Below are 21,556 nucleotides of genomic sequence, written 5' to 3'. Positions count from 1 at the left end.
GGGGCGGGGCCTACGGTTACCGTGGCGACCGTCCGCCCCTCCCCCCTTTCCTGGCCTCCAATTGGAAGACACGAGGGGCGGGAGGGGGCGGGGCAAGGAGTGGGGGGAGAAAACGCAACCGCACTGCGTTGCCTCGCGAGATCCCGACCTCCTCGGGCTCAGGCGCCCAATCGCGCGAGAGGAGGATTGCGTGATCGGGCGGTGAGTGGTGGAGACGGGTGTCAGTCAGCTGTACGTCACAATGCGGCGGGCGTCGCTGGCGTCACGTTAGGCTGCGCGCGAAGTGAAGGTCACTGTCACTGGAGCTCGAGCGCACACCGAGAGACAGAGAGCGGCGCCTCATCGCACCTCACCGTCTGCCGCCGTCCGCGCGACCCCCCGCGATCCCCCGCCATGGCTTCGCTCTTCGCCGACGTCCCGATGGCTGCCCCCGTGGTCGTGTTCAAACTGTCGGCCGACTTCCGTGAGGACCCGCACCCTGACAAGGTCAACCTGGGCATCGGAGGTAAGAGCCCCCGCCAGGCCCCCGCCCGGCCCCCGCCCGGCCCCCCGGCCCCCGCCAGGCCCCCGGCCCCCGCCAGGCCCCCCGGCCCCCGCCCGGCCCCCCGGCCCCCGCCAGGCCCCCCGGCCCCCGCCAGGCCCCCCCGGCCCCCGCCAGGCCCCCCGGCCCCCGCCAGGCCCCCCGGCCCCCGCCAGGCCCCCGCCAGGCCCCCCGGCCCCCGCCAGGCCCCCGCCAGGCCCCCCGCCAGGCCCCCGCCAGGCCCCCGCCAGGCCCCCCGGCCCCCGCCAGGCCCCCCCGCCAGGCCCCCCGGCCCCCGCCAGGCCCCCCGCCAGGCCCCCCCCGCCAGGCCCCCCGCCAGGCCCCCGCCAGGCCCCCCGGCCCCCGCCCGGCCCCCCGGCCCCCGCCCGGCCCCCGCCAGGCCCCCCGCCAGGCCCCCCGGCCCCCGCCAGGCCCCCCGCCCGGCCCCCCGGCCCCCGCCAGGCCCCCCGCCCGGCCCCCGCCAGGCCCCCCGCCCAGGCCCCCGGCCCCCGCCAGGCCCCCGCCCCCGGCCCCCGCCAGGCCCCCCGCCAGGCCCCCCGGCCCCCGCCAGGCCCCCCGGCCCCCGCCAGGTTACCAGCCCGGGTCTGTGTTGGGGGCTATTGACTGACTGTATTGCTGACAGTTATTGATTGACAACTGTATTGATATGGATCATTATTGATTTTATTATTATTTTTATTTATTTGTTACTATTGCTCTATTATTTATTGCTATTGTCTCTTGTTAAAAATTATTAAAAAGCCTGAAAATAATTCCTCAAAACAATAATAAATTGGTCACTTCAATCCACGACGGTTTGTGGGACAGACACTGCTGTGTGCAATTGGCTGATGGGTTTCACCCACAAAATGTACAGTCAATTCACTTTACACTATATTCTGTGAAGCGCTTTGAGAAGTCTCAAAGTCGTGATAAGGCGCTATATCAAATGCAAGGATTATTAATATTATTATAATAATGTTAAATCCAGATCCCCTTCTGTGCCCATTCAGGCTGCCGGTAAAGATCCGGTGTAATTAACGGACAAGAAACATGAGCTTCTCCCTGGTTTCCTGGCTGACAGTCCTCCAGATTATTCTGTTGTTGTTGACATGTTCAGTGTGTGTTGGGGATTTTAGAACCACAGGAATGTACGACACAATGGAAGGCCGTTTGACCCATTATTTGCTCCTTCAAGAACCTGTCTATGCAACTCCCAATTCCCTGCTCTTCCCCCATACCCTCTAATGCTCTTCCTCTCTCTGCATTTCAGGCAGGTTTCCTTATTCCACACGCCGCTGTTTTCCTCGCAGTAAGCTTTTCTGGGGGTATTAATCCCTTTAAAAAATAATAATAATTTGGTCACTCAATTCATGACTGTTTATGGGACACTGCTGTGTGCAATTGGCTGGCGCGTTTTGCCCACAAAGTATACAGTCAATCCATTTTACAGTAACAAAATACCAAATACTGCAGATGCTGGAATCTGAAACAAAAAGAGAGAGCTGGGAAGACTCAGCAGGTCAGGCAGCATCTATGGAGAAAGGAAAGTGAGTCAACGCTACGGGTCCACGACCCTTCGTTAGAACTCAGAACTGAGCCTGCAAAACTCAGCGTGTGCCGCTGCCCTGAGGGCAAGGAATACGTTCTTGGAGTGTTCTGTCTATACTATCTCATTGATAATCTGTAGCTAAACCTTGTTATGTTCAGCTATTGAAATCATTTGTTCTTGGAGTGCACATCTATTACTATCTCATTGATAATCTGTAGCTAAACCTTGTTATGTTCAACTATTGATGATCATGTGATCTTGGATTGCACTGTCTATATCCCCTTGATGTGTTGCTGAATGAGTTGAGCTTGACATGGGGGTTTAATCTGTAGCTAAACCTTGTTATGTTCAGCTATTGAAGATCATTTGTTCTTGGAGTACACATCTATACTATCTCATTGATAATCTGTAGCTAAACCTTGTTATGCTCAGCTATCGATGAGCAACAGCTGTTCTTGATCATGTTATCCCTCAGCTATGTGAGATTGCGATCGGAGTAAACGATTAACGGTGCCGTGTATATAAGTATACACTTATTCAGCGTTTTTCATGTGATTTATTTCAGAATGTAGAGCACCTCCAGCTCTTAACCTACAGTACAAGGAATCACAATGGAAACCCACCACTGTGCTTAAGAGTATGCAAACCAGATAGAGTTCCACGTTAAACACTTAACATTGAAATTTCCCCGTGGGTCTCTCTCTCTCTCCATAGGGACACACCCAATGCCACCAATTCTGGAGACAATTAGGCGCAAGGTTTGTGGATCCCATAGTGTGGGTTGGAGTTTAACCAGCTAAAAATGCAGCCGAAAGAAACCCTGTCACCTCTCCAACTCCACTATTTAAAAGATCAGCTCATTTAGAACTCTGCCGCTCACATCCTGACCCCAACCAAACTCCGTTCCCACATCTCACCAGTTCTGGCCCAGGCTCCACTGGCTCCCCATCACCGAACAGATTGACTTCAAGCTCCTCACTCCTGTGTTCAAATCCCTTCACTCTCTGGCACCTCCCGACCGCTCCAACCTCCTCACTTCCCAATCCACCACTAGGCGCCTCCACTCAACTGGCACTGGCCTCCTGCTCGTCCTTTGCAGCCTCTGCCACACCATTGAAAGTCGCGCTTTCCTCTATTGCGCCCCAAAGCTCTGGAAGACTCTCCCTCTCTACCCCTTTTCAAGTCCTGCCTGAAAGCCTTCTTCTTCGCCCGTGCTTCTGGCTACCTCTCCCCCCTCAGCCTTGGAGTCAGGCTCCGCCACTGTTAAGCGCTCTGAGAAGCTACCCTGCGTGGAGGGCGCTATATAAGTGCACGTTGTTGTTGTTAAAAGCGCAGAGCTTGCCATTGACAGCACTGTCTGGGCGTGACCAGGTAGCCTGCAATAGTGTCATGTGGTTAATTTGATTTGTGCTTATGGCTGCCAGTCTTTGTTAAATCAACTCTGATCATGAGGTGTGTGCCATTATATAATCAAGCACGATGCCATCTTGTCTACTCAAAGCTCTAATTTTTTCAGCAGAAATATCAATGTGCTTTTTACTCCCCAATTGTTAAAGCTAAGTGGCTTGGGATCTCTCTCTGTTTCAGTGCTGACCCATCTTAAATGTGAGACTGGCTGTTTGTGGGACTTTGCTGAGCGCGAACTGGCCTCGTACAAAAAGAGTCACCGCACCTTTATAGAAAACTTGTTAAGATGTTCTCAGCATTACTTGGATTATAATAAATTCAAGGATTACTGTTAGTACAGTACAGCAGAAGCTTGGGTTTTACAAGCCACTTTACATTCTGCTGTTAACATTGTATAACACGCCAGGTTATAACGGGCATGTCTGCACCAAACTTGCTCCAGATAGCAGTAATGCTGGTTTTCTCTGTTCTATAAATGGATGATTTAGGATCTTTGTATTAGTGCTAATGTTTGCTAATTTGCTAATAGTGCTAGTTTGCTAATTATACCTTGATACAAATTAAGGTGTGGATGCACGATTCTGAACATTAATCCCCTCGTGACCTATCATATATAAAGGACACCGATCAGTGAGAAGAACCAACACAGCTGTCTAAGGTTGCAGCGTAACCCGTAACATTTAAGATTTACTCTTGATTGATGATCCTTTGGTTCCACAGTAAGTGTAAGATCCAAATTTAGTGCGAGACAAATTGAATGATCAGCCTTGACTTACTCCTGATATTCCAAATCGTGTTTAAGACACAATGCTGCTCTTTCGATTAAGATTTATTCTCATGTTAGTGCAGAAACCTGACCCTTTTTTTGAACCGCTTATTCTGAAGGAGCAGTTGGGCACTGAGCCTAACCTCAGAAACTTATTGCCTGATCCTGTGGAGTCCTATAGCTCAGTGGTTAGAGCACTCGTCTCGCAAACGAGAGGACCCTGGGTTTGATTCCCGGGTAGGGGGAAAGCTTAGGAAAGTTTCCTTACTCCATAGTTCTCCATTTACCTTGCAGTCAGTAGGAACCCTGTCATTAGTCAATTGGCGGATCGCTTTCCAGGGGTAATAATCCCCTGGAAAAAGCTTGGTCACTCAATCCACAACATTTTTGGGACACTGCTGCCACATTTCACCTACAAAATACACAGTATATCCTGTAAAGCGCATTGAGACTTCTGAATGACGTGATAAGACCTTATATCAAAATGCAAGGATTTTTATTATCCTGTGGTTTTTATCCTGTGGTGCTGCCCTCTAGTGGTCATCCCAGGCAAATGCAGGTTCTCTAAAATGTAGTTCATCGTCCAGTCCCTGCCCTGAGAGCTTTGGCAAGTTCCTTTCTACCTCACGTCTCCGATCAGAAGCTCAACACCTTGTTCTGCAAAACAGATGCTTTAATGCTGAAATGTCAGGCAGGGTTCCTAACTCCACATGCCTCTATATCAAATGCAAAGATTATTATTTATTATTACTATGATAACGGTGCACTAAAATACCCCAAATTTCACTTTGATTTAATCGTTCTGCCTTGTTTTAACACCCCCTTTCTTTCTTTTTCCCCTCCCCCAGTAAAGTTTGGTCAGATTTTGATCTGATGTTTTTGCAGTTGCTTTCCACTTGTTAATCTGAAACCCACACGAGCTTTGACCCTTTAAATGCCAAAGACCTCCAAACATGCAGAATTTTCTTTGATGTGCTGCATGACTTATACCCTATTTTGTAAGTGCGTACTGTGCTGGCCAGACCTGCTCCAACTGGATTGGAACCTCAGATATTGCTCAAGGTTAGTTTATTGCAAAAGGTCCCTCCCACTTAACTTATTTGCAGTCCAGTATTGGAGCGAGACATACAGTGATATCAATGTGGTTTTAGCTGGTTAAACTCAAGCAATACTCTCAACGCATACTCTGGGGTCTCAAGCCTTGCCTCTTGCCAACTTGTACTTAACACTCTCCGAAATTGGGTATTAGGGTGTGTCCTTCTCGGCCCGAGGGGGCGTGTGGGTGAAGAGGGCGCGCATTCCATTTGCTCTAGCTGTTTCTATATGTATATACATGAAACTCTGGTTTGCATACTATTCAAACAGGGTGTCTGCAAGTGTCAGACACTCAGCTGATAGAAAAAAAAACAGCTGAGTGCACAGCATTGTGAAGTGCAGAATGTCTACTCAATGTCACGGTGGTTACATAATGCTGAGTACACTCCTGTGCAATCCGATCTGTTTCAATCCTAAAATATCATAACTGGTTTTGACTTTGATTCTGAAATGGCAAATCAATAATAATTACAACAAAGTGTTTAATTTTTTTTCAAGTAATGAATTGTATGAAAATATATTTTTCTTTTAATTAAAAGTTAGTGTCTCATTAGTTTTCTATGAGGTTGTTGCGTGTTGGCCTCTGGTAGCCCCACCTAAGGTTCCATTAATATTTTAACAACAATAATCATTTATCTCTGAATTTGATATAGTGCCTTATCAAGTCGTCCATATCAATGCGCTTCTCGGGATATACTGTAAAGTATGTTGACTGTGTATTTTGTGGGTGAACCATGGCAGCCAATCTTTGCACACACAGTGTCCCCCAAACAGCCACAAAGTAAGTGACCAGTGATATTTGGGGGGATTGTCGGTCATAACACTAAGGAGCGAGAAACTCCCTTCTCTTTTTGATTAGCTCCACGGGGTCTTTAATGTCCACCCGGATAGGCAGGCGGGACCTCGGGTTAACGTCTCATCCGGAGAACGGCACCTCCAACAATGCAGCAAACTCCAGCACTGCATTGAAGCATCAGCTTAGGTTCCAATTCCCAATATGCAGCTTGCCCACAACCTGCTGATTCAGAGGACATATAACAGATGGCATATAGTTTGACCTTTGTTCTGTTCCTCTAATGAATTTCTGATCTCTTGCCTTGTCCTCGCTCCTTCCACCCTCCTCCCTATTTACAGCTTATCGCACTGATGAAGGTCAGCCCTGGGTCTTGCCGGTTGTGAGGAAGGTGGAAGCGCAGATTTCCAATGACCTCACCCTGAATCACGAGTACCTGCCAATCCTTGGACTCCCAGACTTCACTCAGGCTGCCTCTGCCATCGTGCTGAGTAAGGACAGTGCTGCTATAGCAGACAACAGGGTAAGTGTCCAGGAACAACCCTCTGTGACGGTTTCCAGTTTGGTTTCTGATCCAGGTGGGTCTGCAGTATTCTAGGGCAGCCCAGCCTGGCTCATCAGCAGCACTTAGAAGGACAGATCAATCACTGAAGGCTCAGCTCTTGTTAAGCCAAAGCCCTAACAGGTGAGGTGGTCCTAGCTGGACAAGCAGCAGGAAAGCTTGCCAGACAGTGCTCGCAATGGCAAGTTATGTGGTTTTAGCTGGTTAGACTCCAGCATTTACTCCAACGCACACTGTGGGGACCCCAAGCCTTGGTTCTTGCTAACCTGCACCTAATACTCTCCGTAATTAGTTAAGCAGGATCTGCCCCTCCAGGCAGAGAGAGCATTCCATTCCAACAATCTATCTCTGGGATTTCCATGTGGAGATGGGATGTATCGAAAATCTAAGCACAGTGATGGGCTTCCACATGAGTCAGACACCCGGCTGATCAGGGTCGGGGGATGGTTGGGGGGGAGCATGAAACCTATCTCTCAACTGTTGCTCCAAGTTTGCCACGTGCAGACTTGTTCTTTGGACAAAGCAACAGTTTCAAGCCCAGACAGACACGCATTCAATGTGTTTTTTTGTTGGAGTGGTAGAGATTAACTGTAGTTTTGCTAGAGATATGCATGTTTTGATTTGCTTGCACGCTGCAGCTGTGGGAGTGAGTGATAGTCTCTGTGTCTCACTGTGACAGGTGGGCGGTGTGCAGTGTTTGGGAGGCACGGGGGCCCTTCGCATCGGTGCTGAGTTCCTGCGACGATGGTACAACGGCAACAACAACAAGGCCACGCCAGTCTATGTCTCTTCACCAACCTGGGGTACGTCTGCATCTGTCAACTTATGACCAGTTGCAGATGAACTTGAGGGACTATTTAACTATAAACTCTTGTGTGCGTAGCTTCATCCGTGTGGGTGGCTTTTATTAGTTTGTACGTACAACCACTTCAGCACACTGAACCATTAACATTTGAACACCAGTATTTTAATTTTTTTTAAATCATTAAAAAAAATCAATTGTGTTTGACAGGGAACCACAATGGGGTGTTTGGTGGTGCAGGCTTCACTGATATCCGCTCGTACAAATACTGGGACAAGTGCACTCGTGGGCTGCATATGAAAGGAATGCTGAAGGATATGGAGGTTTCCTTTGTTCTTCTATAATAATAATAATAATCCTTGCATTTGATATAGCCCGTTATCATGTCTTTGAGATGTTTCAAAGCGCTTCACAAAATATATTGTAAAGTGAGTGACTGTAATTTGCGGGCGAAACTCGGCGGCCAATTGTGCACAAGAGTATCCCCTAAACAGCCGCAGATTGAGGGATTATTACCCCTGGAAAGTGATCTCCCCATCGAATACCTACCGTTTTCCTACTTACTAACTTAGGAGTAGAGGCATGTGCGTGGAGTAAGCAAACTTGCCTAAGATTTCGCCCTGCCGGGAATTGAACTCGGGTCCTCTTGCTTGCGAGGCGAGTGTGCTAACCACGACGGGAGCTACCTACATCTCATGGATTGTCTTGGGTCGGAAACTCACTGGATCTAACTATTGTTTCTCCCCCAGGATGCCCCAGAGTTCTCGATCTTTGTGTTGCACGCCTGTGCCCATAACCCCACTGGGACAGACCCGACACACGAGCAGTGGATGGAAATTGCTAAGGTCATGAAGGTAACAATAATCCTTGCATTTGATGCAGTGCCTTATCATATCTTTGAAGTGTCTCAAAGCGCTTCACAGAATATACTGTAAAGTGAATTAACTGTATTTTGTGGGTGATATGTGCTGTAAGAACCGAATTTTAAAGTAAAAAATGCGATGGAAATAAAACTCACTGAAATAAGGATAGATTTCATGTCCCTTTATTAAAGGGAGGTGCGTGTACAGAGGAAATTACAAGTGTCCTATTTTGTAATTAATCAATTATTAACAAATCCTTTTGGCTGACCTTTTGGAAGTCAGGTTCTTGAACTTCAGTTTGTTGAAACCAGCTTTAAAATTGGGTTGGAATTTTACACTGCAGCAAAACTACCACAATCCTCACTTTGTTTCCAATCGATTTCACTTTGTGTGGTGTTTCGGGATGGCTAGTGTACAGGAAAAGCACTGTGAAAGTTATTTTCCAGGATGGATTTTAGTAAGTGAAATGTTTCTGACAATCGATAGGAACATAGGAATAGAAATAAGCTATTCAGCCCCTCGAGTCTATTCCGTCATTCTATTGGATCATGGCTGATCTGTAACTCAACTCCAATTGCTCTCCTTTGCCCCATATCCCTTGATACCCTGACCTAACAAAATGACCTTGGGAATTTGAGTCCCACACTTTGTTTCCAGTCTGTTATGTCAGTCACAGCTCAAACTACAGTCTGCTTAAAACTCGAGGCAGTGCCTCACGAGCGGCATCAAAGACCTGCTTACTCACTATCTTTTGTGCCCTGATAAACACATCACGTGGAGTGTGGTGTCGTTGGGTGATACCATTGGAGCTAAAACTATTTCTCGCTGTGTTAATCACATTTTTTTTAAAAAAATACTAAAATTTTCAACTAACCTCCTTCTCCATCTTGCAGAAAAGGCACCTCTTCCCCTTTTTTGATATAGCCTACCAGGGGTTTGCCTCAGGCGACCTGGACAAGGATGCATGGGCTGTCCGCTATTTTGTGGACCAAGGTTTTGAGTTCTTCTGTGCCCAGTCATTTTCCAAGAACTTCGGCCTTTACAGTGAGTCAAAGCGTCCGTCTTGCCTATCAACCCATGGAGCGCTCGCTGAAGTTGAAGGTGTTGCCGAGGGAGTAGTCATAATAATAATAATGTTTGCATTTTGATAGTCGTTGGGACGTCTTGAAGCGCTTCCCAGAATGTTTTGTAAAATGAATTGACTATATATTTAGTAGGGGAAATGCAGTAGCCAATTGCGCGCAGCAGTGCTATTACAAGGGGTTGAAAAAGTAAACCAAGAACGTTGCTTTCAGACCCAGAGGCGAGAGTGCTTCTGACACACTAACATAGTTCAGCACAGTCAGGCTTCACTGCAGATCAACTCCCCTCAAATAATTTGAGGATTTTGTACCCCCAGAAAGCGATCCCTCGATCGACTAACAACTGAGTTGCTATTTACTGCCAGGTAAACAGAGACGTATGGAGTAAAGAAACTCGTCTAAGGTTTCGCCCTGCCCGGGAATCGAACTCAGGATCTCTCACTTTCCGAAGTGAGTGCTCTAACCATTGAGCTACAGAACTCCACAAAAAAAGGAGGAAAGGAATATTCAAGGGTTTGGGAGCAAGCAGTGGAGTGGGATTAGAGCAATGCGGAGAAGTCACAAACTTGTTTTGTTGCTTCTATGAACCTGAAGCCCTTTCCTGCGAGCTAGTTTATACATCACAGTGCTGGGAAGTGTTAACGTGAGCATCAATAGCCTGCAGCGTAGAGCAACAACCTGCTTTGCTGCAACAACGACCTGTTGCGGTTTAGAACCAAAACTGTTCCAATTGTACTGGTGAGGCAACTGTTCCCTCATGTCTTAAGGCCTTGTGCTTTTGATTAGGCTGATGTTTCACTGGAATGACTTAATTTATTTTCTCTCTCTCTCTCTCTCTCTCTCTCTCTATCTCTCTCCCCCTCCCACCCCCTGCCCCATCTTCCAGATGAAAGAGTGGGGAACCTGACAATTGTGAGCAAGGACCACGACAACGTCATGAAGGTCCGCTCCCAAATGGAGGTCATCATCCGCACAATCTGGTCAAACCCCCCGACTCAGGGGGCTCGGATCGTGGCCAAGACTCTCAATGACCCCCAGCTCTTTGCTGAATGGTAAGTGAGACTGTTCAGTCCCTCTGTGCTACCCATAGCCATCTCCGTTTGCCCAGCAGTGAGTAAAACTGGTTGTTAGTCGATTGACGGATTGCTTTTCCGGGGGCAATAATCCATTCAAAAAATACTAATAAATTGGTCATTTCAATCCAAGATTGTATGTGGGACACTGCTGTGCGCAATTGACTGCTACGTTTTGTCCACAAATCCAGTCAATTCCCTTTACAGTATATTCTGTGAAGCGCTTTGAGACGTCTCAACAATGTGATGAGCTATATCAAATAGGATTATTGTTATTATAATAAATGTTCAAACCACAGGAAGGAGAACGTGAAGACTATGGCTGACCGAGTGCTGCTGATGAGAGACGAGCTGAGGAAGAGACTGGAGAAGCTGGGGACACCAGGGACCTGGAATCACATCACCGAGCAGATTGGCATGTTCAGCTTCACAGGACTTAATGGTATGTACACCGACCAACCAACTGTGTGTACTGACCTCACCTCACTTCACCGTCAGAGGGAAGACCTTCAGAAGGTACACACCACTAGTTAGCTGTTTCCGCCGTTAGGGAGGCCATAACCAGGGGACTGAATGCAAGCGACGAGGGGATCAAAAAGAGAAATTAGGAGGAGCTACTTGATGCAGAGCGTAGTGAGATTGTGGAACCCGCTGCCTGAAGCGGTGGTTAAATCAGATAGAATAGATGCATTCAAGAGGAAGCTACACCTTCACGTGAGGGAGAGGGGAATAGAAGGGTGTGGGAGTGAGTAAGGAACGGGTGATGGCTTGTGTGATCCCGTGCTGTACAGTCGGTAGAAGCCCATCTTTGTTGAGTGTTGGATGAAAAGGCTCCAGTCTAAAGCTATAACTCCTGGTTAGAGCTCATTTGCAGTGAATCTTCAGTACTATGGAGGAGGGAGAATTGAGTTGAGTGGCCTTCCCTGTTTGTGTTGAGGTTGGAGTTCTGGGGTGGGTAGTTCCTATTACCTGCCCTGTGGCCACTGGTGATCAGGTTCCAATGTGAGCAGGTGGCCTTGACAGCAACAACAACTTCTATAGCACCCTTCACGTGGGGTAGCGTCCCGGAACGCTTCACAATGGCGGAGTCTCACCCTGAGCCCGGGGGAGAAAGAAGTGGGAGGTGACTCTAAGCACGATCAGAAAGGAAGATTTTTTTTAGGCAGGATTTGAAAGTGGGAGGGATTGCAATAATCATCCAGCTCAATAGTATTATTATTATTAATAATGGGCGAGTGAGTATTAGGGTAATTTTCACAAATATGCTTGAATTTGTGGAGTTTCCTTGCGAGCACTTGTATCTCGGTCGAGCGAAACCTCAGGCAAATTATCCTTACTCCATATGCCTGTTTTCCCGAGCTGTAATTAGGATTTTGGTTATTAGTTGATTGGCAAATCGCTTTCCAGAGGTAATAATCCCTTCAAAAAAAAGTTGGTCACTCCATCATGACTGTTTGTGGGACACTGCTGTGCGCAATTGACTGCCGTGCTTCCTCCACAAAATATACAGTCAATTCAATTTACAGTGAAGCGTCTCAACAACGTGAAAAGGCACTATATCAAATACAACAATTATTACTATTAATTCAGCCCCTGGACATCTGGTGGACGTTAAAGATCCTGCTTGCCACACTGTTGGGAACAGGAGAGGGAGTTTCGCCTGGTGTCCTGGCCGACAATCCTCCAAATAGTCTGTTTACTCTGCTGGCTATGGGACGTTATCATGGAAAAGAGGCAGAGTGTGGTTACAAAACAGTCACTATTCTCGCTGGTAATTACCTGTGAAGCTCTTGGAGATGTTGCAGAGCTCTGCTCCCTGATTGAAATGCAAGGATTCTTGTAGCATTATAAAGTGAGGATGATTCGGGATAGCAAATCAGTTGCTTCTCTCTGTGTTTCTCTCTCTCCACACACCTGGCAAATGGCTTTGAAATGCTGCAGCGTTTATTGCCAGCAGCTGGGCTGTTTGCACAGACCATCACGAAAAGCGCCCGAGGTCAGCTCTGTTTATTGTCAGTTTAATTCTGCTGAAAGCACTGGGCAGCCATTGAAGAGTTCCTATAAAGACCCTCAGTAACATTTGCTGCCAAAGCATCTGTCTCGCAGGAGTCTTTGTATGATTGAGCGATGCCAAAGATATTTGTGCATAAGTATCATCCAACCATTGTTGTTATGAGGGGCTTTGGAGTCCCCAAGCCTTGGCTCTTGCCAACCTGCGCCTAATACTTTCTGGAATTAGGTAAACAGGATGCATCCCTCCAGGGAGAGAGAGAGAGAGAGCGCATTCCATTCCAACAATCTATCTCTGGGATTTCCATGTGCAGGAGGGATGCATGAAAATCTCAGCTTGGTTTGGAGACTCTGGTGATGGGTTTCTGCATGTGTCAGACACCTGCTGTCCAAGTAAAAACAGTGCACTTTACACTGGAAAACGCTTAACATAGCACAGTTTGACACTGAACTGGGAAGAAAGGTGAGGTGATCATAGGAACAGTCACAGAGGAAAGTCTTTAGGTGTGTTCTGCAGATGGGGAAGGAGGTGCAAGACGGAGGGATCGAGGCAGAGAGGTACAGGGGTTTGGGACATAGCGGTTGAAAGCATTCCTGTGCTACTGTTTCTTCCTATTCCTCTCTTGCCAAGTATCTGTTTTGTGTTTAAACACCCCCAAATGGCTGTTCTGTGTCCATGGCTTTGTGGGGCAATGTTTAATCATTCGTTTGGAATGACTGACCCATTCCTTTTTTTATTCTTACACAAGGGGAGGTGGGGGGTCTCTTCAGAGCTGAACTGGTTCCAACAAATGACGTGTTTAGCTTTTTTATATGTATATTGTGGTCAAACAGCTCTTTGCTCCATCAATAGATGTTAATCAATAAAGCAGCTGTGTTTTTGTCTCTGGCTTTGTTTATCATCCACATAGCTCAAGTCACTGCACTTTACAGTATATCCTGTGCGTGCTATACCAAATGATGTAAGGATTATCATGGAATTTAACCAGTTTTTGGAAAATCTTCGCCTTAGCCTCTTCTTAGTCTCGCCCGCCCCCCCCCCCCCCCCCCCACCAGACCATTGTGTCCTAAGGCTGATAATGGCCCACAATGCAGACTGATAATAATAATGGTTGCATTTGATATAGCGCCTCATCATCGAGACATCTCAAAGCGTTTCACAGGTTATACTGTAAAATGAATTGACAAATTGATTTTGTGGATGAAATGTGACAGCCTGTTACGACAGCAGTGTCTCACAAAGATTCAAAACCAATCTCATCAGCTCCACTATTTCACTCAATAATCCAGTCCAACTGGTTGCTTTACTCTTTGATTGCAATGAAGGGCACAGGAGCGCATGGCAGGAGTGCAGTAACACAGTGGAGGACCGCAGCACAGGAATGCAGCACAGGAGCACAGCAAGAGCGCAGTGCAGGAATGCAGCGTGAGAAAAGCACAGGACAGGAGCGCAGTGCATGAGAAAATTGCAGGAGCACAGCATAGGAACGCAGCGCAGCAGTGCATGGAATGAATGAGGCGCAGAAGGGCAGCGCAGGGGCGATTTGCCATCAATAAACTCGGCTTGATGCATTTTCATAGTTTATATATTGTATGGAATGTGATTCAAAAGTCAGGTGTATTCCACGTGGCAGGTTGGCTGCTGTGTCTCCGCGATTGACCTCATCCGCAAGTTGCATGGGGTTTATTGCAGTGTTTGTTAATTCGCTTTTTGCTTAGTTGAAGCCTTTAATGCAAACCAACTGCCCTAATTCAGCTCTTTGTTCTGAACATCTTTGGGCCCGGCAGTATTTAACTGGTAATGTTAGCCAGCTGTCCCGCCAGTCTGCTTGTTTTGAATTGAGCAGAAAAGCAAAGCCTTAAGAACTTTCTTTTTAAAATAAAAATTTGGTTTGAGTTGGGGGAGGTGGGGAGAGAGACTTAAGCAATGTACCTTTTTGTTCAAATGGGAACCAGACGGTTTGGCTAAGCGCCAAATCAGTGTCTTACGCAATCCCACGGTTTGTGTTGTGCTTGACTGGTGTCTGTTTCTCTCTATCCAAAAATAGTCTTTGCATTCGATATTTCGCCAGCGTAGAACGCTGCTGCGCACAATTGGCTGCCGCGTTTCAGCCACAAAATACAGTCAATTCACTTTACAGTGTGTTCTGTGAAGCGCTTTGGGACGTCCTCCCGACGTAAAAAGCGCTATATCAAATGCAAGGATTATTATTATTCTGTGAAGCGCTTTGAGACGTCTCGAACACATGATAAGGCGCAATATCAAATGCAAGGATTCTTATCATTCTCTCAAAGAGGGTCACAGCATTTAGTAGGCAAAATATATTTGTATGTTTGTACTTACACACACTTTCTGTGTATATCTTTCTCAGAAGTATCTGAACATACATTGAAAGTTCATTTGAGGTCGTTCACCTGCTCGCAGTATTGTACAGTGTAACCCGGATCAAACATTATATTCAAAGGCAAAAATGTTTTAACAAAAACTAATTAATGTGAAATCTAGAGAGATCAAACGTGCCCTTCCCTTCTGGGGAATCTCACTACGAGCCCAAGCTTCCCACCAACTTGGAATTCTGTAGCTCAGTGATTAGAGCACTTACCTCACAAGCAAGAGACCTGGGTTTGATTCCCGGCAGGGCGAAACGTTGGGCAAGTTTCCATGCTCCACACACCTCTGCTTACCTAGCAGTAAGTAGGAACCCGGTCATTGGTCGATTGGTGGAGCATTTTTCCCAGCATAATAATTTGTTTAACAACCCAAAAAATTATAAATTAGGTCACTTAATCCAGTGTTTCAGGGACACTGCTGAGTACAATTGGCTGCCCCACAAAATATACAGTCAATTCACTTTACAGTATCTTCTGTGAAGTGCTTTGAGACATCTTGAAGACGTAATAAGGCGCTGTATCAAAAGCAAGGATTATTGTTTATTACTATAGCACCCAGTTACTGTTGTCCTCTCCAATCCATTGTTGCTGGTCCCTTCAGCTGTGTTCAAGGTGCTTTTCACCAGGAGATGGTGCTGTTGACAAGGGTTTTATAATACTAACCCTTGCATTTCATATCACACTTAATCACATTAAACTTTACAATTAAATAATTAAATAATTGCTGTCAAGTTTAGTAACTTTTTTGTAGTTAAACGGGGCCATCAATTTGCACTCAACAAGGTCCCCTGTAAAGATCGGTTGGTATCATTATTATATTGAGGCCCCACTTCAGGACTTTGATCACAGAGTCAAAGGCTGACACTCCAATATAGCATTAGGGAGAAAGAACTGCATTGTCAAAGGTCTAACTTTTTCTGGGGGGAAGATGGAAGATTTCCCCCCTCTCTTTTTTCCCCCCACAAAAAACTTGCCTAAGTTTGAAAAGCAGTGGCCAATATTGTCACAGTATGGCTTGGCAACGCTTTGAGTAATAATAATTTGATACATGCCTTATCATCATTAAGATGTCTCAAAGTGCTTCACAGAATATATTTGTAACGTGTATTTTGTGGGAAGCACTTGGCAACCAATTGTGCACATCAATGTCTTACAAAGAGTCGTGGTTTGAGTGACCACATTTTTTTTGGAGGAATTATTACACTTGCCAATTCACTAACCATCCAGACATTCATCAAATCTAGGCTCAACTACGCCTATTCACTGCTTTTCAACCTTCTCAACTCTTCCCTCTGAAAGCTGCAGATCATCCAGAACTTTGCAGTCCATGTCCTCTCCCACACCAGGCTCCTTGACCCCATCACTCCCACCCTCGTCCGGCTCCACTGGCTCCCCATCCCCCAGAGGATAGAATTCAGAATCCTCATCCTCAACTTCAAGGTCATCCACGGCCTTACCCCTCCTACCTCTGTGACCTGCTGACCCCATATCAACCTGTCCACTCCCTCCGCTCAGCAGGCTAAGCCTGCTCTACGTCCCCGCCCGGCCCACCCCACCATAGGCAGCCGGGCCTTCAGCCTCTCTGCCCCCATCCTTTGGAACTCCATCTCACATTCCCTTTGACTCGGCCCCCCCTTTGCCTCCGTCACTGCAAGATCCTCCTTTTTGACCGTGACTTCAGCCTCCTACCCTCCCTGATCCCAACCCCCTCCAGCTTGGGTCCAAATCCCTGTCCATCAGCACCTCCTGACGTGAAAGGCGCAATGTAAATATAATTTTCAATTGTAACAACTGGGTTCCTATTTATTGCTATGTAAACAGAGGAATAAGGAAACTTGCCTAAGGTTTTGGCCTGCCCGGGAATGGAACCCAGGTCCTCTCGCTTGCGAGGTGAGCGCGCTGACCACTACACCAGCGGACTCCACAAGGAGTCACAAAGTCAGGCAATCTGACCCTCTCTCTGTCTTGCCTTCACAGAGGCGCAGGTGGAATACATGATCAAGACGAAGCACATCTACCTCATGGCCAACGGCCGCATCAACATGTGTGGCCTGACCACCAAGACCCTGGACTACGTGGCAACATCAATCCACGAGGCCGTCACCTCCATCAAGTGAGACATGCGGGAGACTCGCTCGCTGGGAGCACTCGCTGTCTGTGCATCGTTTTTTGTGTGATTCGTGTTCCCTTTGTCTTTACCCCACCACCTCCCCAGCAAACTTTCCTCACGTGACCAGTTCAGTTGGTCACCCCTCCCACAAAATCTAATGGGAATTTAGCACACGTCAGTAGGACTGTCCAATTCCTTAATCTCTAGACTTATTTTAACCACCTTTTAATATCTCTCTCTCTATTTCTCTCTCTCGCTCCTTCAATTTACAGAGCACTTTAATAACAGAGTACAGTTCTTAATATAAGCAAAATTGGGCTAATTAATTAATTACATTTCCTCAAGAAATAGGGTTGACTGCTGCACCCCCGTATAATTGGCCTGGGGGAAGGGAAGACACTTACACTGCAGAAATAGGCACATTAAAAGAAAATATATATCTGTATATAACTCTTTAACGTGTTGCTGGGATTTGCAAGAAAGTCGCATTGTCAAGAGTTCAGTTCAAAATGTAACGTTACTGTCTGCCCCGCAGAGCGCACTGTAAATACCTCACTACAGACCCTCAGGGTACAGATTGACAGATGGCTACACTGTTAGTAAGTGGTTAACACTATGCGTCTTGTTTCCAATCTCTAATAATTTGAGGCTGGTCAAGCGACCGAGGGGATTGTGGTTCAGCTGCTCGCTTCAGAATGATCCGAAAGTGCACATCATTACGTGCAAGCCATGGCAGTGACACTATCCTGACAGCAGGTCCTCCTCGCTCAGCTCCCTCAATGTGTGTTTTATCACAGCGTGTTGCATGTGGGGAGGGGTATTCACATTCAGAGAGGGGATGTGTGTATGTGTGTGAGGTGTGGGCGAGGAGGGGAGTTAGCGTACTGATGGGGGATGTATTTGTGTGTAGGGGAGGGTTGCTTGCAAATGGGGGAGGTTTGTGGAGGAGGGTTGGCATTTGCATAGGGCTGTGTGTGTGTGTGTGTGTGTGTGGTGGGGAGCTGTGGGGTGTGGAGGAGCGGTTTAGCATGGAGATGGGGGAATGTTGTGCAGATTTCGGTCCCAACTCTGCCACATAAGGTTTCACAGACAAACCCACGTGAAGAGAGACGTGAATTTTGGCAGCCTGTCTCTGCCCGGCGTACAGGGAGCATCTGCCTGGGTGAACAACATCACGAGCTGGCACTGCAAATTAAATGGTTGAAATTTTTATCCCTGAAATTGGCCCGTTCACCTGGCACGCGTTGGCTGAGGAATGCAGACCATATGTTGCCTCACTGCCAGGAAAGCTTTCTGGTATTTCATCATTTTTATCTAATAATAAATGTAATGTGCAGTATAAAACTAAATGCATTGTGAAGACTTCTAAAGTATGATTAATACGCTCTTTAAGTGAAGCGACCTGTTAACTTCTGAGGTGCCAGGTCGCAGTGTGTGTTTCCCATCAGAGATTCTCTCTCTCACACCTGCTTTCACAGATATCTGTGAATACTTGTCCCAGTCAGAGGGAGTGTACAGTGTATAGTATACAGGAATATACTCTTGTCCTGACAGTCTTACCCGGATGGGTGGTGGGGTGATGTGGGATGGGGGGAAGGAAAAGAATCCAGCTTCAATCAAAAGCACACGACGCATCACTGTCTCAGAGAGAATAGCAAAAAAAATTAATAGCTGAAGCTTGAAACTAAAATAATTATTTTAAGTTTAGAACTTGGGGTTGTGGGGAGCCACCTCTGTCTGTCTGTCTGTCTGTCCTAAGCTGAGTTTTTAAAAAAAATTGTTATAAAATATTGTAACGCCGCAGTATTGCACTGTTTAGTTTGACTCCCCGTTGACTGGCTGAGAGAATCCTTTCACCTACTTGAGTCTCTCTAAGATTTTAATTTTTAATCTTAGTTTTAATCTTGTTCATAATTGAGTTTTGGTTAGAGCGGTGATGGTGTCTCGGAGAGAGTGGGGGTGGGGTGAGGGATGTGTTTGGGGTGGCAGGAAAGGAAGGAGAGAGGAAGGTGCGTTTGTGTTATTACCATTGTGGTCCTCAGTCAGAATAGAGTTGTTTCTGTTAGGCCAGTGGTGCTTGTGGTTTATCAGTCAGACTGTGTGTGTGTATGTGTGTGGTGTGGGGAGGCAGGAAAGGAAGGAGAGGTGTGTGAGTTTGTGCGCATTAATGAGCTGCTTTCACCTCCTCTACCTTACATTGTGCCCAGTGCTGATGTCCCATCTTGGTGAGAGAAGGGAGCAGCAGTTTTCCTTCTGCCTCGGAACTTAAACTGAGTGCGTTTGTATCTAATAATAAATGGAACGTGCAGTAAAAAAATAAATGCATTGTGAAGATTTCTGAAGTCTGATTAATACGCTCTTTAAGTGAGGCGATTTACTTAACTGAGACTCTTACCCAAAGTATCTCTGAGTTAGCCATTAAACTGACTACGGGTCCTTTGGAATCGACATCTCTCTCTTTCTCTCGCTTTACCCTACCTGTCCCCCCCCTCTTCACACGCGCACACAGCATTGCAGTTCAAATTAAGATGCTGGAGGTGGGATAAGCTTGAACTCGTTCCTCTTCGCTCCCCCAGCAACCCCAACCCCCCACTTCTGCTTCCTGTCTCTTCCCCTGCGCTCCCTATGTGAGCTGCTGTACTGTATGGTTGTAAGGCTCCAACACATCCCCAAAAGTGTTTGTGATTCCCTTTAAACATTGTTTCTCCACCTCCCCCCTCCTACTGTATTTAATGGTGGAGAGGAAGGTGTGTGGGGGGGGCGGTCGCTTCTGTCTCAGTAATCTGCGACTCTCTTGTAACTTCCAATGTCCAGGATATTTGACTCAGTTGCAGCAGTTGATGCCCAGGTGTCTGACTACCAAATCTCTCTTCGAATGTACCTTGTGTAGTAAAATAGTACTGTATCGTGATTCTGTATTAGTGCTTACATATGCTCTCACTCAGAGCTGAAATATATTCTAAAGAATCAGAGAATCATTAATATGGGGAGGGGATGTGCGAGTATGGATGACTGGCTTATTCATCCAGTTTAAAAATATATATATACAATTATAACTGCCAAACATTCTGTCCAAATATTATAATACATCAAAATAAAGATTTTAAAGAGTGTGTGCTTCCATTTGTATAAGTTGTATAAAGACTGCGTTGCTCTAACTAATAATATAATAATAATCCTTGCATTTGATATAGCACTTTTCACGTCGGGAGGACATGCGCTTCACAGACCACACTGTAAAGTGAATTGACTGTATATTTGCGGGCAAACGCGGCAGCCAATTGCGCACAACAGTGTCCCTGCCTGGAATTGAACTCAGGTTTCTCGCTTGCAAAGCGAGTGCTCTAACCACTGAGCTACAGGACTCCACTGTCCTCGTCTCTGGCCCCATCCTTTGGAACTCTACCCCACAATCCTTTGCCTTGCTCCCTCTCTTGCCTCTTTCAAGGGACAACTTGAAGATCCTCCTTTTCAACCGTGCCTTCAGCCGCCCTCCTAACCCCTCTGCCCAACCTCATCCCAACCCTGCCCCCACCTCATGATCCCTGACTGTTCAGTCCCCTGGGACGTCCTCCCGACGTGTTGTTGTCCTGTTTGCCTACAAATGCACAGTCACTGCACTACTGAAAACTCAAACACTAGGAGACATTTTGAAGTTATAGGTATTGTGCCAAATACAGGGGTGATCAGCTTTCCTGCACTGGCAGACAGGACCTCGACTTATCCTCCAGAAATCAGTTTGATGAGGAACAAAACCGACAAGTGATTGTTCCCATGAACTATTACAACAACAACATTACATTTATCTTGTGCCTTTCATGTCAGAAGGAAGTTCCAAGGAGCTGGACAGTTAAGGGTCTGCACCCGAGCTGGGGATTGGAATCAAGGGAGTTGGAGGATGGGGTGGGGGGTGGGGGGGGGGGTTGAAAGCACATTTGAAGAGGAAAGTGTTGACAGGCCAGATTGGAGGAAAATTTTAAATTGGGAACTACAACAACAACAAGATTACATTTGTATAGCGACTTTCACGTCGGGAGGAGGATTGCAGTTTGGTGCCTGACTGAGGACTTGGGGAAGTTAAGGGTTGGGTTGGGTGTTTTGGTCACTTCTTCTTTAGTGAGAAGCCAATTTTCAATCCAGCTCCTAAAATTTCCTCTTTGATTTAAACAAAAACTTCACATCCATGAGGTTCCTACCAGTTTGCTTTCTCAACCTCTCCCAGTAAATTGGTGATAAATATTCCTTCCTTATATTCTATCCTCTCATTCTATAAAAATTGTGCACAATAAAACAACCAAGATTTTCTTTCCATCAATGTCCAGACACAATCACAATTCCACGATCCTAATCATTTAATTTAGATTTTAATCATAGCGGTGTACAGTCCATATTGATACCATTCCTCAGCACAAAGCTTGCTCACTTCTAATAATAATAATCCTTGCATTTAGTATAGTACCTTATCACATCATTAAGACATCTCAAAACACTTAACACAATACTATATATTGTAAAGTCGATTGTGTTTTG

General features: G+C 46.5%; 1 protein-coding gene across 1 annotated transcript; it reads left to right on the top strand.

Moving 5' to 3' along the window:
* The first annotated feature begins 310 nt into the window (after positions 1–310).
* got1 (glutamic-oxaloacetic transaminase 1, soluble) lies at positions 311–20,139 on the top strand. The gene is made up of 9 exons (XM_042336748.1): positions 311–505; positions 6,475–6,656; positions 7,375–7,498; positions 7,708–7,820; positions 8,247–8,351; positions 9,254–9,404; positions 10,329–10,494; positions 10,815–10,957; positions 16,894–20,139. The coding sequence occupies exons 1-9, from the start codon at positions 394–396 to the stop codon at positions 17,031–17,033; spliced, it is 1,236 nt and encodes a 411-aa protein (XP_042192682.1). The 5' UTR covers positions 311–393; the 3' UTR covers positions 17,034–20,139.
* Positions 20,140–21,556: the final 1,417 nt, after the last annotated feature.

Source organism: Callorhinchus milii, unplaced genomic scaffold (genome assembly GCF_018977255.1).
Source record: "Callorhinchus milii isolate IMCB2004 unplaced genomic scaffold, IMCB_Cmil_1.0 Scaffold7, whole genome shotgun sequence".
NCBI classification, from domain to species: Eukaryota; Metazoa; Chordata; class Chondrichthyes; order Chimaeriformes; family Callorhinchidae; genus Callorhinchus; species Callorhinchus milii.
The sequence above is the reverse complement of the archived record's forward strand: the minus strand, read 5'-3'. Positions and strand labels throughout refer to the sequence as shown.